The sequence below is a fragment of the Fopius arisanus genome, unplaced genomic scaffold, assembly GCF_000806365.1.
Source record: "Fopius arisanus strain USDA-PBARC FA_bdor unplaced genomic scaffold, ASM80636v1 scaffold00003, whole genome shotgun sequence".
Lineage (NCBI taxonomy): Eukaryota > Metazoa > Arthropoda > Insecta > Hymenoptera > Braconidae > Fopius > Fopius arisanus.
This window is the reverse complement of record NW_011887742.1, coordinates 1,478,363-1,495,311: the sequence shown is the minus strand read 5'-3', so window position 1 is coordinate 1,495,311 and position 16,949 is coordinate 1,478,363. Positions and strand designations below refer to the sequence as shown.

Sequence of the window (16,949 nt, the reverse complement as noted above, 5' to 3'; positions counted from 1 at the left end):
CATGACAGTTTAGTGAGTTTTAGTCAGTCCTAGTTGCTCGGCGCTGCTCCGTGAGAAACAGTATCAAAGGGCATTGAAATACATCACCAACCCTGTTATTTCTATTTAAACAAATAATCGAAACTCCGGTAAAGCCCCCAGGAGGTGTCAATTCCTAGTGGTGCTGCAGCCCTCCGAAAATTCAAACCATATCTCAAGAGTTGTTATTGGAAATAGTGAATTGTAAATTTTCCACGTCCAACAGAATTTCCACCTTCACCCAATCCTTGCCTTTACCTGGGAATAACGGGTGCCATCTGAATTTCTCAGTGGAAATTCCCCGAGAATAGAAAATTGTTTTGTGTTGAGTGGAAAAAATAGTGAATAATGTACAGAGATCAGTGTGGAATGGATTTAGTGTGTGATGGGCTGTCAGTTGGATTCAGTTGACGAGGTGAAGGCAGAGGCCGGCTTGTTATGATACAACTGCTCCAGAAAATTTGGGGGATTCCACCACCTCCTGGAGTGATTTGAGTGGTTCATTGAAGGATTGGGAGTGATCGAGAGTGATCAGATACCAACTAGTTAAATCCTTAGTGAGAGACAGGAGGGATTATCGAATCTGTGAAAGGAGAATGGAAAGTCCTAGGAGGTTAGGTTGACAGTTTTTCCGGCACGCCCCGTCCACGGATTTTCCCCATGTCCCTGCACTATTCACTCTCTCTTACCTGAGCCACGATAATCGATAATCGATAATCTCGATTGAGCTCTGACAGCCAGGGGTTTATTATTTTTTTTAACAAGAAGAAGAAGAGCCTGATGAGAAAATTCATGCATGATTGATGGAGAGGATTGCTGATTGACGTACGATAAAATGTTCAATTTCATGAAGAAGACAACAGAGAAGGAGGAGAAGGAGAAGAGGAAGCGAGAGAAGAAGGAGCGGAAGGATGTGAAGAAGAGGGACAGGGGGAGTATGTCGACTGAGGAATTGTTGAGGCTGGATGAGATGAGGAGATCGTTGAAAATTCGAGGACGTCGTAAGGAGAAAGAGAAGCTCCCCAGTGGAATAACAGCTGATTACAGTGCATCATTTTTCGCTCAGCTTGATCGTGACCTGCCTGACAACTCGGTCAATCCAGCTGGTACAAGCTGGACGAGAACACCCGATGGCCTGACCCAGAGTGACTCCTCGGAGACGTCTCTCACGTCGGTGAGTCTCGCTGGTGCTGGAAAAACTCTGCCACCACTGCCTCCAAAGCCACCAAAACGAGGGATTCTCAAGGGCCCAAGACTGAGCATCACGAGTATTACGAGTGTGGTGGAAGGGACTGTTGTCTCTCAGAATGGTGGTGAGGGGGAGGCCAATCACTCTGAGGCTAGTAATCTCCTGGTGAGAAATACACTTCAGAATGAAGTGATAACATATCAAAATCTACCGAGGGATGAGGTATGCAGTGAGGAAGAGTCAATGTATGCTCGCAGGAGTCCTCAGGGCAGGCACCAGGACTCGAAACTCCTGCAGATGGTAACAAGTGCGAGCCCTTCTGCTGATTCCTTGACTGATACAACCAATTCGTCATTCGCAACACCACCATTCAGTCTCTCGCCTGTGGGCGAGTCTCAGGGATTCTCTCGGTGGAGATCTTCAGCTTCCTTTGAGGATCAGGGAATTGATCTACCACTGCCTGGTATTGTTCCTCTTGTGATGCAGCAGCCTCGGGAGCTCACTATCCTCAGACAACCACCTCCAAGAAACGATTTTGGATTTTCGTTGAGGCGTGCTGTTATCGTTGAGCGAGGACCTAATGGCTCTGCTCAGATGAAACCAGTGACTTTTGCAGAGCCAGGGGCCATTGTCCAGAATAATAACGATACTGGCCTGTTACCTGGAGATCGGTTGATCGAGGTCAATGGGATTAATGTCGACGATAAGGCCAGAGAGGAAATCATTGATCTCATCAAGGGATCTGCCAATTGTGTCACAGTTAAGGTGAAACTCCTATTTTTTTAACTAGTTTTATTATTAATTCATTAATATTTCCGATTTATTTCATTTAAATTTCATTAAATTACCCAACGCAATAATATATTCATCAATATCGAATTTTAAATCTATTTTTTCTATATTACCGATTCAATCAACAGTAATTGTCAGTCACTGATTGACTGCCGCATTACGTAATTAATCGATATTTGGCGTTGTAATTGGTGTTCCATCTCAAGTGATGAAATGGTTTATTCGTTGATAATTTTACCGAAAAATTGAAATTGTTTGCGGAATTTCAAGGATTTATTGTGGAAAGGTCACTTCAAGAAAGACTGGAATTGTCAACAAGGCAATACACTTTTTCTTGTTTTTGCATAAATGCACAAGAATTTACATCGTAAAATAGTACAATTTTGCCTGCATCATCAGCATTGCGCTACGCATAGGTTGCTGCATGCTTTCTTTTTATACTCGTCTCTCATAAACTCGTCCGATGGATGGGCAACCAATGAGTGGCCGTCTATAGAGCCACCAATGTACCTGAGAAAAATGATGCTTGAGGTATTCCACCTTTTGAGTAGCAAACAATGTTCCCCTCTGCGAGAACCAGATGATGGGCACTTTACCTCAGCTCTCAAGAGAACATGTAGAGTAAAGCTTTCAAAAAAATTTGAATTATCATTTCATTTTATTCCAATTATAATTTCTTCAATAATAATGAGTTCTCTAGAGTCTATTCAGGGTAAAATGTTGAAAAATTCAAATGTTTTTAATTTTTTGGGCTTTTCACTTGAAAAATCACGCGAGGGAAAATTCCACTGCAATTTCAGTTGAATTATAGAAAAAATTCTGAAAGTCTTTCAGTTTTTCATTTGTTTTAAAATGAAGATTGGTCTTGAAATCTGAGGGAAAATTGCAGGTCTCATAAATTTTCTTCCGTTAAATCGAGCTCGGTCTAATTTGCCGGAAAATTCAGCAATTAATTTTTTCCTTTGCACAGTGACTCGCTTGTAGTACTACACTAACTCATTGTTCTAAAATACGTCCACAAGAGAATTGTTAGGATATTCACTCGTCTCACCCACAGATTTTCATCTTTACGAAATTTAGACATGAAAACGTCATTCAGTATTCCCATGGGTTCACTCGATTTTATCACCACGTGACAGAAATGGAATATTTTCAAGGCTTTCAATTCTTTTATGACGCGATCTGCTACCGCGATAGCAAAGGTCCTCATAAAACCCAATTGGAGTCGAGAATTTTCCTGGAATTGTCAATTCAGGAGTCACTCAAGATTTATTAGTCAACTAAGGAAGAGTGCGCTTTAAATTCTATTTAAAGGAATATTCAGGTTCTTGTAGGATTTTCGGTGAAATTTCAATATTAAAAAAAAAAACTCAGTGAGTTTTCTTATTTAATGAGGCCAGACCAAACAAGTTGTGTCTATCAAACCTGCAGAGAATACTTGAATGCCCTTGACCCTTGATTACCACAAACTAAAAAGCGAGAAAATTGTTTATAATTTAATCCTTAATAACTCCCCCAAGAATCGATCCTGAAAGAATGAAGGGTCCAACCCTCACCACTTGTCCCCCCCTCCTCACGTTTTTTCTCCGAGAATTTTCTTCGAGGTCCTAATATTCCATGTTATTAACATGTTTAGGTCCAGCCAGTAGCAGAATTATCAGAACTATCACGACGTGGGGGATCAGATGGTCAACAGGTTGAGCTAGCACCTGCTAACATACGAGGAGGGACTCTGAGGCGCTCTGGGAGTCAGCGATTCCATCAGAATACGGTGAGTCGTCATTTTTTAATAAGACTAGGGAAAACATTTCTTTCTTCTTACAACAACTGCAAACTGATCTCAATTCGATCAATTTATCCGTCGATTAATCCGGATATGTAGAAAAATATCTCAAGCGTCCCTTCGCCCGATTTTCCCCCATTAGCCATAAATTAACTCGAAAAATCCATTGACCAGCGCCAAATTACCGATAATGCGCCAGAAAATGAGACATCAGTCTTCTTTTGAAAATTTTTAAAGACAGGAAATTTATATGGCAATCCACATTTTGTGTCGTCACAGGAAATTGTTGGATAGGATTTTTAATGAGGTAGGGCAGTAGGATAATTATCGATATGATTATCCTCGAAAAATATACGAATAAACTGAACAATCCAGATTTTGAAAGTACCGATTCATTAGCGAATGAACTTTGATCGCGAAATTTGAAAAATTCACATAAAAATCGAAGAGTCATCTAATGAATTTGCTCTTCTCCTTAAAATAATCATTTTTACTGAATATAAGAGGCAGAATTCCATATTCATTTGTTCACTAATACTAGTAATGCGAGTTGTGAAAGTAAATAGAGGGAATTGAGCCACTGCAAAAGGGGTCGAGTGGGTCGTCATTCAGGAGCGGCCAAGCGAACAGTCAAGAGGGAAAGAGGTGCATAGTTGGCATTAGGCTGGAGATAAGTTGACTCTGGTGAAGTGAGATAGGACGAATGAAGCTCTTGCTTTTCCACCCACATTACGTAGGCCCGATGGTAACTGGCGCAGAATAGTAATCACGTAACGGTACACCTCGCCTTCCGTATCGTACTCGTCGCATCTCTCGTTCAAAGGCCTCGTTGCAGAGGGAAAACACCTCTAACCCCATGATAGAACTATGAGGAAGTTGCACCAATCTCTAACATCCAAGAAATCATTATTCCTGAATATTTTAGTCACTCTCATGAATATTGTCATCCGTGTCCGGAGAGTTATTCATTCGGGAGAAACTATCCCGGACACAATCCCCCAAAAGACAAAATTATTTCGCTTTTCATTAATTTTTAATCACCCGGGTACAATAAGCCTGTAAAAAGGTCCTTTCGTCATTACAATAGCTCTTGTTTATTGTTCCTTTTGTCGTATTTCATGTGCGTGACGAAGTGCTATTCTATTTGCACTAGGAGAGGAGCTGTCGTTAAGGTTTTTCTTTTTCACTTCTGATTCAGTTGAACCGTTTGTTTTGGTTACCATATTATTAGTTGTGGTTCTACTTCTGAACTGGGGATCAGGCGAAATCTATTATTCGAAAGTATTCAAGGAAAAAGAGACAGGGGAATTGAATATTTGTGTTGACGAATTGGTTCAGAGGCTGCGAGATGACAGTGGTTATTGAGCCGTCCAACGTACAACTTTATTCATTTATTTTTTATTTTATTTATAAAGAATTTTGTTAGAAAGATCATTTTTTTCGTGGGATTGCATTTGAGGGCATAATTCCTAGAACCATTTATTATTATATAATATAATTCATTATTATACAACATAATAATTAGGGAGTGGTGGGGAAGAAGGGAGGGTTGGAAAATAAAATGCGAAAGTTATTGAAAAAATTTCAATTTATTCAGGTGTCTCTGAATTTTGCAGGAAAAATAGAGAAATTCTTCTAGAGTTGGGGTTTTAAATCGCAAAAGTGCTTCATTGTAATCTTCTATGTATGTCTAGATAATTCGTTTATCTATATACTACAGAAATACCTGAAGTCTCTGCAGACGGCCTTCATATATATTATTCAAGACTATTCAGAAGGGGTGGAGTAATTCGGTTTGGACCCTTTCCACCGGAAGTAAATTCAAAAGAAAAACGCTCAATGCACAGGAGCACGCGCTCTTTCCCTCCAGATGCCATTTTGGTATAATGTTCTCATAAAGTCTGGACCATAGACAATTGTAAAGAAAAAGATGACGAGAATCGAGGGGGGATTACACCAAGTGCGGATATCTCCTCTCTGCAATTTTTCTTTGGAAGAGTTCGGGGAATGATAGGGGCTTAACAATGCACTCTTTCAAATTGCGATATTACTGTGATTACTTGTACGGGTGGATTATAATTGTTGTATTATTCAGGGCGTAATTATACTCGTAATAATGCGCATGGAATAAAAATTGCAAAAATTTTGCTATCAGGTGATTGATGGATTCGCTAAAAATGCAGTGGATAGGCAAATTTCAGGGAATAGAGGCTAGAATATAGTTGAGACTCTCCCATCGACTTCAAACAGATCTACGTACAGTTACAGTACATTTATTGATCTAATTTTCCACTTTGCTACAATTCTGCTGCCTTTCCTGTGGCTTCTCCGAGAAATGTGTCCGGGTGTTGTGGCTTCTGGTGTTTTAAATCTTCTTCGACGAATCTCGATCTTATCGACACTCAGTCAGACAGGGAATTCTCAGCTCGCTCGTAGTTTCTGGGGGAAAACTTTCTGCATTATCTGTTGTTCAAAAATCAGAAGACTGTTTTCTTGAATTTTTTGAATTTTTTTGAAATTCCCGGCATTAGTCATTCGAATTTGAAATTCCGTGAGTTCGAGTGGAATTTCAATTATGAGTGATTACTAAATTCTTTATTTATACTGAGAATTTCAGAGAATTAAATTTTTCGTGCTCATGATTGAAAATTCCGGAAAATCCAGGAAATTTATTAATTTTTTAAGATTCAAGTAATTCGCAATTTTTAAGCAGTAATTTCCCTGAATTTTTAACTCATTGAAAATTTTTTAGATGAGTGAGAAATTTAGTGCTCGTTTTTAATACGAATTATTCATTTTCAATTTCGATTTATTTCTTTGCTGTCGCAGATTTTTTTACTTTTATCACCAACGTAGAGAATCTTCCATAAATAAACAATATCCCATGGGCACTATGAATAACGTTAATTAATAAATTCTATCTGAGATAAATTACACGAGTAAAATTAATGACAAAGTGATAAACTAGGAAAAGTCATTTTTTCTCGGTCAGTTTTTAGCCAATATCTTGAAAATGAATAAATATACCGAATTTTATATATAAACATTTTTCATAGAAAAAGATGAGAGCTGCAAAAAAGGAATTTATAAAAAAATCGTTATCTTCCTTCAATTCCGAGATATTAGCTGAAAACTGACCGAGAAAAAAATTCACTCACCCTAATTAGAATTTGTTTCTGACGAAAACAACCAATTATTCTGAATTACATTATATTATAAAATTATACGATTGTAAATAATTCTCTGTAGGTTCATAGATAATTTTTTAAAATCCTAGTTCATCACTTCGCTATACGGGAATAAAATACGATAATGAAATGAATGGAATTTAAAATCCAATTGGTATAATTGAATATTGAGCGTGACATTGTGACGGAATTTTCAAGAAATTTCCAATAGCATCTGACTCGAAAGAGGGCAGAAATTCTCGTGCACGTGCAGAGTCCGTATATGCCCTGATGTATGCATATGTCCCATCGTCACTATTCCTTTCGTGGCCGATGCTATTTTGATATTTTATACAAAAGTGGTGCAGCGACCAAATGCTCGCCTTTTCCGGTTGCAGCACGGGTATTTCAATTTTTTTTCTTCATCATCAACACGAACACCAGTTGCATGCACACTCCTCAGCCCTCTGATTCCTTAACTCGTTAGTTGAGCACAGAGCAATTCTCACGATCTCCATTTTTTTTTTTTACTTCATAATTGCGAACAATTACTTATCAAGGTGTGTTCATCTGAGATGTAGATGTCATAGTCTGACGGTATTTCACATTGAATTTACACGGATTTGGATTGATTTTTTTTTTTTCAATTTCATGGAAGACGTGGGAGTCAGTCTCGTGGGAGTGACATTGCTTCGAATTCAGGGGAGAAATCGTTGGGAGAATTCGAGTTTTTGGTGCAATTCGAGGGAGCTCATGGATTTCAATCTGAGTACCAGGAAATTTTCATAACTTCATTGACTTTTCTATTTTTCGATTACCTCTCATTTTCTTTGTCGAATAATTTTATTGGAAATTCGAGGAATGTACTCTACCTCAATCCATCAAGAATATGTATATCCGTACATACTAATTTTCGAGATAATTCTAATTATTTGAGTTTTTGGGGAAAAGTTTGATTAGAACTCTAGACTTTTGAAAAATTCATGGATCAAGATGTTTTCAAATCAAATCAAAAGGATCGACACGAGGGACGACTTTCGGGGTGAAAAATCATTTTTTTTTTTTCAAAGAAAGGAACAATAAATAAAGGAGATGACCGTCAGTAAAATCGTCTGTAAAACCTCTGATTCGATCTGCATGTGATTCACTCAAATGTCGATGACTTTCTTTGCAGTACTTTCTACGTTATTCTGATAACACTTGGCGTAAGACGAATGGCTATTCGTGGATTTTATGATTGGACCCTCGTTTTGGTTGATAAAATTCGTGGGAGTGGACGTCCTTCAGTGCAGGAAATGAAATTGGTATTCAATATGTGTCCAGGAGTCGGTGCGAGTTGGACACATGGTACATGAGAAGGGAGTTCTAATCTCATTAGCATGAGAGGAAAAAAATAGGATCTTGCCGTGCAGGCTCTTGCGCAATTTTTCCAAGCTGTACACGTGCCCTGGGAGAGTGTCTCTGACTTGTCGTTTTAATCTTTATCGCGATGTGCTTGCTGTGTCCTCATACATACACCCACGAAAACTCCACGACCTTTATTTCTCCGGCTTTCGTACATTGTCACACCTTCAAGAATCTCGCTTTCCAATTTTCAATATTTTTTTTTTTTGCCCCACCGGTCGACACCTGACAAAAAAAAAATCCATTTATCCAGAATAATTTTTATTACATGATCTATCAATCTATCTGATTGAATTTATTAATTTATTTATTTAAGAATCCATTTATCTAGAATAATTTTTATTACATGATCTATCAATCTATCTGATTGAATTTATTAATTTATTTATTTAAGAATCCATTTATCTAGAATAATTTTTATTACATGATCTATCAATCTATCTGATTGAATTTATTCATGTAAATTATTGAAGAATTCTCCTCAAGTGAAAATTATTCACATGGTTAAAAATTCCTTGGAATTTCAGTCAACATCATCTGAATTTTTAATTATATGAGTCAGATTTAATATTAATGAACAAATGTAGAACATTAAAACTCACGGTGAAAATTGGAAATCAAATACATTTGGATTTTCAATGGATTGAAAATTCAGGGAAATAATTGCTCGAGTTTTCAGCATTTTCACTGTTTTTTTTTTCATTTTCTCATTGGCCCTGAAAAGTGAGAATTACCGTATACTCCCGTACTATATTTTTCTCATCATCTCGTGGCTGTTGAAAATTTCCAGTTTTTTTCACTTGAAATTTCAATTGCAATTTTCCAACAGTCCACAGATGATTCATGGGACATTTCAGCACTTAAGAGCGAAAGAAAAAATTGCACTGGTGTTTGACGTCATTCCACCTCAAGAGTCGACTATAAATAATTCTGGTCAATCCCAGAGGTAGAGGCAACCCCTCGTCTCGAATCCAATCCAGGAAATTATTAGGAAATTAATCTGCGAATTCTATTGCGAATTCCATTGATCCTTGGATTGCATGCCATCTTATTTAACGTCGCCATTGCATAATATCTTTGACGAGATAATTTCCCCATTTTCCAACACTTCCATTAATTCCTTGTACTCATGACTGAGGGGACTGAACAGTCTTTCTACAATTCACCTCAACTCGAAGATCTCCACCCACTTTTATGCTGCTGTTATATAACAGTTCATACTTAAACGCACGATTGTGTGTTTAGAAACAAAATATTCTCCATTTTGCTTCACTCTGCATTCTTAGGAAATTATTCCTCTAATTGGAAGTGAAAAAAACTGGAAGTCTTTAACAACGACGGATTTGCATGGAATTTTATTTGCATTTTGGCACTAATTGATGTAGTTTCAAGCGCAATACTGTGTCGATCCTCTTCTTCACAGAAACGAAAAAAATTACAAAATAACGTACAAATTACCTGGCGAGATGTCATTGGGACGCATAAATAATTTTTCGTAGAAAAGACATCTCTGTGCGAGTTTTATGGAACGTTGAGTAAAAATTTCTGCTTCAACTTCTGAAAATTTCAGAGTTGATTGGCAAATTATCTGTTGCACTGAAATTATTGGTAGACAAGGAATGGACCAGGAAAAAATACTTCACACATTCAAAACATGTTTTAATTATTTAATTTACCATTTGACAATTTAAAACCCACTGAAAATAATAGACCATGGGAAAATTAACATGGGTCTATTTTTTGTGTTGTCTATTTTTTCAGGGATTCCAAATTATTCTATCATTTTCGCAAGGAAAAATCCTTGAGGGACCATTTAACACTCGAATTGCATTTTTCTGAAATATTTTCCTAAAATATTTTATAAAATGATATTTTCCATTTTTAAATGTCACAATTGAAAATTTTCTAATGAAAAAATTTGTAATGAAATTGAGATCTTGAGAATTGTCAGGGTGCAATTTAAAAATAATACGAGTTTGCTAATATATTTTATCTTTTTATCCTTGCGAGTGATGAATTGTTGAGGAAAGTTGGTAAATTCACAATGAATTGGTACAAGACCGAATGAGGGAGCTCACGCGTTGGCAACGCAATATTTTCTCTTTTGTCTCTGGTGTTTTCTCAAGCAGTAAATCTCATTGACTAAAAGAATTGTCGAGATACACCCATTGATTTTATTATATTCAAATCGTAAGGATCAGAGAGCTTTCCACACACTTATGAATCATTCAGGCGTTCAGACGACACTTTCCACATGGCGAATAATTGCCTCTGCACCTACGTGGCTCATTAGATTCTCGTTGCAACTTTTTGGGAGAACTCACGAGTTCCAAGTAGCGGACCCCTCTATGAGTCCAAAAAAATATTGAATTCAATTGAGAGATGAAAATAATTTTTTTTTTCGAAAATCGATGAAAATATATTTTCTTTGAAAATCGATAAAAATGATTTTTTTTTTAATTCTCGGGAAAACTCGTGAGTTCCCAATAGCGGACCCCTCTATGAGTCCAAAAAAATATTGAATTCAATTGAGAGATGAAAATAATTTTTTTTTCGAAAATCGATGAAAATATATTTTCTTTGAAAATCGATAAAAATTATTTTTTTTTAATTCTTGGGAAAACTCGTGAGTTCCAAGTAGCGGACCCCTCTATAAGTCCAAAAAAATATTGAATTCAATTGAGAAATGAAAATAATTTTTTTTTTCGAAAATCGATGAAAATAATTTTTTTTTCGAAAATCGATGAAAATAATTTTTTTTTCTGAAAATTCTCAGGGAAACTCGTGAGTTCCAAGTAGTCGATCTCTCTATCACATCAGCAGGAGAACAAAAAAAAAAACCTACTGTGATCGGCAAATTTAATTTCATTTAATTTCTCTTCATTTTCTGTGAAATTTCGGATAAATTTCTATCAGGGTAAAATATTCCCATGAGTCTTGTCTCATTGAATTTTCCCTTATTGTTCCGGGATAAACTTTCACAGTAATTTTTCTCGGGCACGACGCGCCGTCGAGTTAACATCAAATCTGAAATGAATTCTGGGATAGCCTAGAGGCCACAATTTCGCAGATCCCCACGGTTCCCTAAATCAAATTTTCACTCTCTTTTAATCCATCGAATCGAGCGGGTATGACAATCACCCAGACACATCCGTTACCTCGAAGATAAAAATCCTCCAGAAAATTTATCAATCCTTACATAAATCCCGACAAACTCTCCGTGAAAGGTCACCAACGAGACGGGATACCACGGGGTGCCGCATAATCGCGTAGAAATGTACATCCTAATCCCCAGGAAACCGTTACACATGCGAATATCTTGTTGGCGACGACAATTTAGTCTGAATTATCCAACAGCAGAGCACAGAGGAAAACCAAGTGAAAAATTATTGAATTATTACATATTACACATGCCCCCCACGACTGGTCATTTTTTCCACAATTTTCTGGCATCAATTCCGGGCATTTTCTCTCCAGCTTTGGCATTCCATTAAAATTTCAGGATTTTGTCATTAAACAATTGAAAATTGTTTTTAGAAAATTTATAAAAATTTCAGTCCACTTACAGTTATGCATCATCAATTTTTGTAATCATTTTTATTAACATTTCCATCGAATTGACCTCGTAAAAATTTCTGCGATATTTACGCAACTTCCATTAAATATTTTCAAAAATCTTCACACTCCTCGATTTTTCAGTTCAAGTTCGATAAATTCGACTCTGGAAATAGAATGAATTGAAATTTTTATAAACGCATTTCCTTGGACTCAATTGAACTTCAATTTTCGTAATTTCTTAAATTATATTTTTTTCATTAAATTTTTGGAAAATCAATGAAATACTTGATTTTTTCGTTTTGTTTTGGTGGATTATAAAAATTGATTTGAATGTCTTTGGACCCCTGAACCGGGATCTGGTATTTCTTCATATCATTGGAATATTTTTCATGAAATTTGGACACCAATTTTGAAGAGTGAGAGTACGTGCTTCGGAACAAGTAGGAGGAAGACTGGTCCGTGGGCACACGCCTCGCACCATCGACTCCAGCAGTTCACCACCGTTGACTCAGTCGACTCTTGAACGTAACGGGTTGAGGATCGAGTGTACGTGGATTTTTCGTTATGACAAGTCACTCCTAAAGCTCCATTATCGTCCCCGTGAAAACATTAAAGTGAAAGCACTCGTTAAAACCACAACCTAATAGATAACCAGGGATCTGTTCTTATCACTCTGATTGGCATTATTATTTCCAAATGGAAGTCATTTACAAAATTATTTCCCATTTGATCATCACTGTTCAAGAAATTTATCGGAGTTATCACGAAAAAAGATCATTCATTCGACTTTGAATTTGGGGGGGAAAAGCCCAGAATTTTTAGTAAAGCTCCGGATTTTTTGGGCTCGAAAATGAAAATTCCAGGATTTATAAAAATTGCAGGAAATTCTCAAGGCATTGAGGAGAATTTTTAATTCAATTATCGAGTGTCTTGAACATTATCTATTTATTTGTTTATCAATTTTTGGGGAATCATTGGACGGATATGTATTGCACCCCTAGATTTTTGCATTAAATCATGAATTTTGAATGAAAAAATTCCGTAAAAAGTGGAAAACGTCACTTGTCAGAGATTTCCAAGTTTTCTACTGTAAATTTCCGTAAAAATTCCCGGATTTAATGGGAAAATCGATATGAAACTTCAAAGCGATTCTTAAATCAAAATTTTTCCGATTCTTCCCAACTCTCCGAATGATTATTTGAAAAATCGATGACTTTATTGCTTGAGACCGCTTGAACAGAAAAAAATAGAAGTCTTGATTTTTCACCGCGAAAAAGGAAAAAAATTCATTCTAAAATTTCAATCAAATCAGACTAATAATTCCAAAGCCTGAGCCCTGAAAATTACACGAAAAAAATTGAGATAGTGCAGTCTCCTGAGAAAAGTAATGCAAAAGCATGACGACTGATGATAAACCCGGGGAAAAATAATGACCCGTTTCTAATCGAGAACGACCGAGCGAGTACTCATAACCACGCGGTACACGCATAATATATATGTACTCCGGATACATAATAACGTGTTCGCAACTGAAAGGGATTTTAATGGGTGCATAAACAGTGATAGACAGGGTCTGCCTCATTAACGATGTGTGCTGGGTGACCATGAGTGAAATATCGTGGCTTAATTAATAAACTAGCTAATAAATTATTAAAAATGCCGGGGAATTCGAGGGAATCGATGATCAATCATCACCGGGGCTGCAGGGGTAAGGCCCATGCAAGTGGAATTGGCAAGCAGATTGTCACGACGAATAGTCCAGGTCCGAGATCATCAAGTCCCAAGAAGAATCAGACAGGGAAGAACGAAGGGACGAGCAAACAGAGCAGAAATTCCACGAGCTCCTGGGATTACAGTGACAGTGACAGTTTGAATTCATTCGAGACTGGAAATACTGGTGATTCCCTCAGGGGACCCAGCGGCTTGATCAGGAGAATTGATCTTGTTCTTCATGATATAGACTGTACCAAGGGCTACACCTCTGATGTTGCCAGGAACTCCTTGAGGAAGAGCAACTCGGAGAAGAGATACTTGAAGCACGAAACGTGGGCGGAGAGCCTTCGCAGTGGAGTCATTGATGATAGGTACAGGAAGTTGGAGGATGGATGGGATGATAACAATATTATTAGGCATCCCAGGGAGAGGAAGTGGAGGCTAATCGATGATGGTTCTCTTCAACAAAATTATCGAAATTGTAGCATTGATTGTCGTAATTGGAAATGTCATTCCAGAAAGACGCAGCATGGGAAGGTAGGGAACAGGAGGTCGATCGATGGTAGTGTCTCCAGGAATTTTGGAGATGTTGTTGAGTGGGAGAAACTTTTGGAGGTTGCACTCTCCAAGAAACTTGGAAAAGTTGACAGGAAAACGGGGGGACATGCTATTTTGAAGGATCTTAATGTACTTCTTGAGGGGAGAACTCCTGGGTGCGAGGTAAATTCTCAACATTTTTTTTACTCTCCAGGGCATATTGGGGTAATCTATTTTGGATCATAATAATAATGATAATCCAGAACAATAATAATTTGAATTGTGGTTGGTTTGATCTCATATATGCAAATTGGAGATAATTTTTTCATTTCGAAAAGTGGGAGTTTTAGATTTCCTGGAATTTTTTAGGAACTCGTGAATATTCAGGAATGATCAGTTTTCAGTGTTTTTTAGATGAAACTTGGAATTTCCAATTACAAAATCTTTTGACATTTCAATTATGAGTGTCATACGATAACTCCTAGAGTGACATTGATCTGGATTTCAAAAAAAAAAAAAACTCAAATAAAATATGGAATTCCGAATTTTTAAAAATTTTTTTAAACCGATTAGCAAAAATGTTAAATTCTGCTTTAGCATACGCTACTTACCTGACCTTTTCCAATATTCTAATCATCCCGATTTCTTTGCTAATTAACAATAAATAATATTAATAAATCAAGATAATTAACGAGCCGATTAATCAAACTACAACCAATCATGAATTGATTGAATAATTATTATTTAAAAACAACAAACGTGAGACAATATGAATATTTGGGAGAAGGGATGGGATGAAAAAGGTTTCGATGATTCCATCGAAGAATCTTATTCTGAATAATTCATCAATATTTATAATCAATGACAGCCATCGCTTAACCCAAAAACATAAATAACAAGCATCACAGTAGCGCGTATCGAAAATTTATTTTTTCCCTGGATAATTTTTTTGCACAATAATAAAACGCGTGGTTGGGCAATTGCGATTAAGTAGACGCACACCAGGTTTTCTAATGTCCGTAAGTGGAATTAATTCTGGGTTAAGTGGGCAAAGTGTTATTGAAGAGAGAAATTGATGGATCAAACGCACCGTAATCCGCGTATTCCGCGATTTGAGGCTGATTGATAGGTATAAAAAAGGAGTAATAAAATAAATATATTTTTTTAAACGATATCAGATAAGTCGAGAAACTGGGTAGGTGCAGAACTATCTTAGGTGATGGATGAATAGCCGCGATAAAATAACCAAGGATTTTTTTTTTCTAATGCCATTCGAGATACAGTGGAAAACGTCGACGGGTTATGAAATTATTTAATGACGCCTCTCGCCATTCTCCTGCCACTATGTAACACTCCCTTTGGCCTCGTTCCTCTCATCTCTTAAACGTTCATCAATGTTTTATTAACGAGAGGTGATTCGCCTTCCAACTATTCATTATTCCTCAATTCCGTTATCTCTGTGAAAGCAGTCGAAACTTGCTCTTCACAGAGAGGCCATTTTTACAGGAATTCAATTACGCCCACGTGCTCAGTTTTTTTTCGGTGTATGATAAATAAACTCGGAAATTTTTCGCACTCCAAAGGGCCGCGTGGGATGGACCCGGAATAATCTGTGATTGACAACACAGAGACAAAATCACTCAAAAAATTCCAAGACTCGAGGATCTATTTTCTAGATTCTAGAACACTCCTCGAAAAATATATTATACAATAGAGATGATTTCCTGAATTTATATTAAATACTCAATATATCAAATAGCCATTTCATAAAATTATTAGAATTTCGGTGTCTCTAAAGCAGAAGAAGAGAAAATAATAGAAAATTTAACATAATAATTGATTGTCTGATGACCCAGGAATTATTTATTATAAATTAAAATCAAAAAAGGAGTTCATATAAATTTCCCATATCGGATGAATTTAATAATTTCTACTGTCTCCTTTTACTCTTCCTTTTTTTGCGTTGAAAGTTCGCGGATAAAAATGAGAAGAAAAAAATCACCTGTTGGCAATTATGAATGTTTTGCTGCACCGAGGAGTGACCGAAAGTGTTCTCACACAAAAAAAATGTTTGAAAGAGTGAACCGATGGCCTAGACTTGGTGCAATCCAAATATGGAAGTTCAAGGCCCTTAGGAACGACCTGGCGACTCAAATGATGAAGAAAGAGGGCGAAATATTTTCTTACGTCATAACACCTCGTTCTACAATTGGAGTTTCTTAATTCCCGTCATAAAGGGAAGAGGTAGCGTTGATATTCGATATACATAATCGGAATATCGCGAAAATCCGATGAAAAAAGATTTATCTTTTCAAGGGAGTTGTTTCATTCGCCGCCAACCCGATTTTTCATTCACTCCTTTTACGTGCACATCTTAATTCCGTAATCAACGTGTCCATGACAAATGCCCAGATCCCATGAATCATTTAATCTCAGTTACAACAGGACGACTTTTTTATGACTGTATTGGATATTTATTTGAATAGCGTTGACAGCTGTCATTTCCACGGATCCACCAATTACCTATTTTTATTGATGAGTGATAAAATTGTAGTTGAAGGCAATACATCAATCGCTGTTGAGCCAAGACATATTTATTAATTCAGAGTAATGATAACTCGATTAACTGACAGTTCGTGATAATCATCTTCTCGGTAATAATCTTAATAATATTTAATAATCGCATCATTTCTATCTCTTCTTGGATTATATTCATGAATTAGAACTTTTCTTGTAGTAGAGTTGTGACTTCCATTTGTGATCGCCAGTATTTTAAATTAGAATTTCA

General features: G+C 36.8%; 1 protein-coding gene across 1 annotated transcript in view; it reads left to right on the top strand.

Moving 5' to 3' along the window:
• The first annotated feature begins 32 nt into the window (after positions 1-32).
• Positions 33-16,949, top strand: part of Mhcl (Myosin heavy chain-like) — a 40,981-nt gene continuing 24,064 nt past the window's right edge. Inside the window, exons 1-2 of the mRNA XM_011309593.1 lie at positions 33-1,972; positions 3,636-3,770. Coding sequence (XP_011307895.1) covers positions 854-1,972; positions 3,636-3,770 — 1,254 coding nt within the window. The 5' untranslated portion in view covers positions 33-853. The remainder of the gene's footprint in view (positions 1,973-3,635; positions 3,771-16,949) is intronic.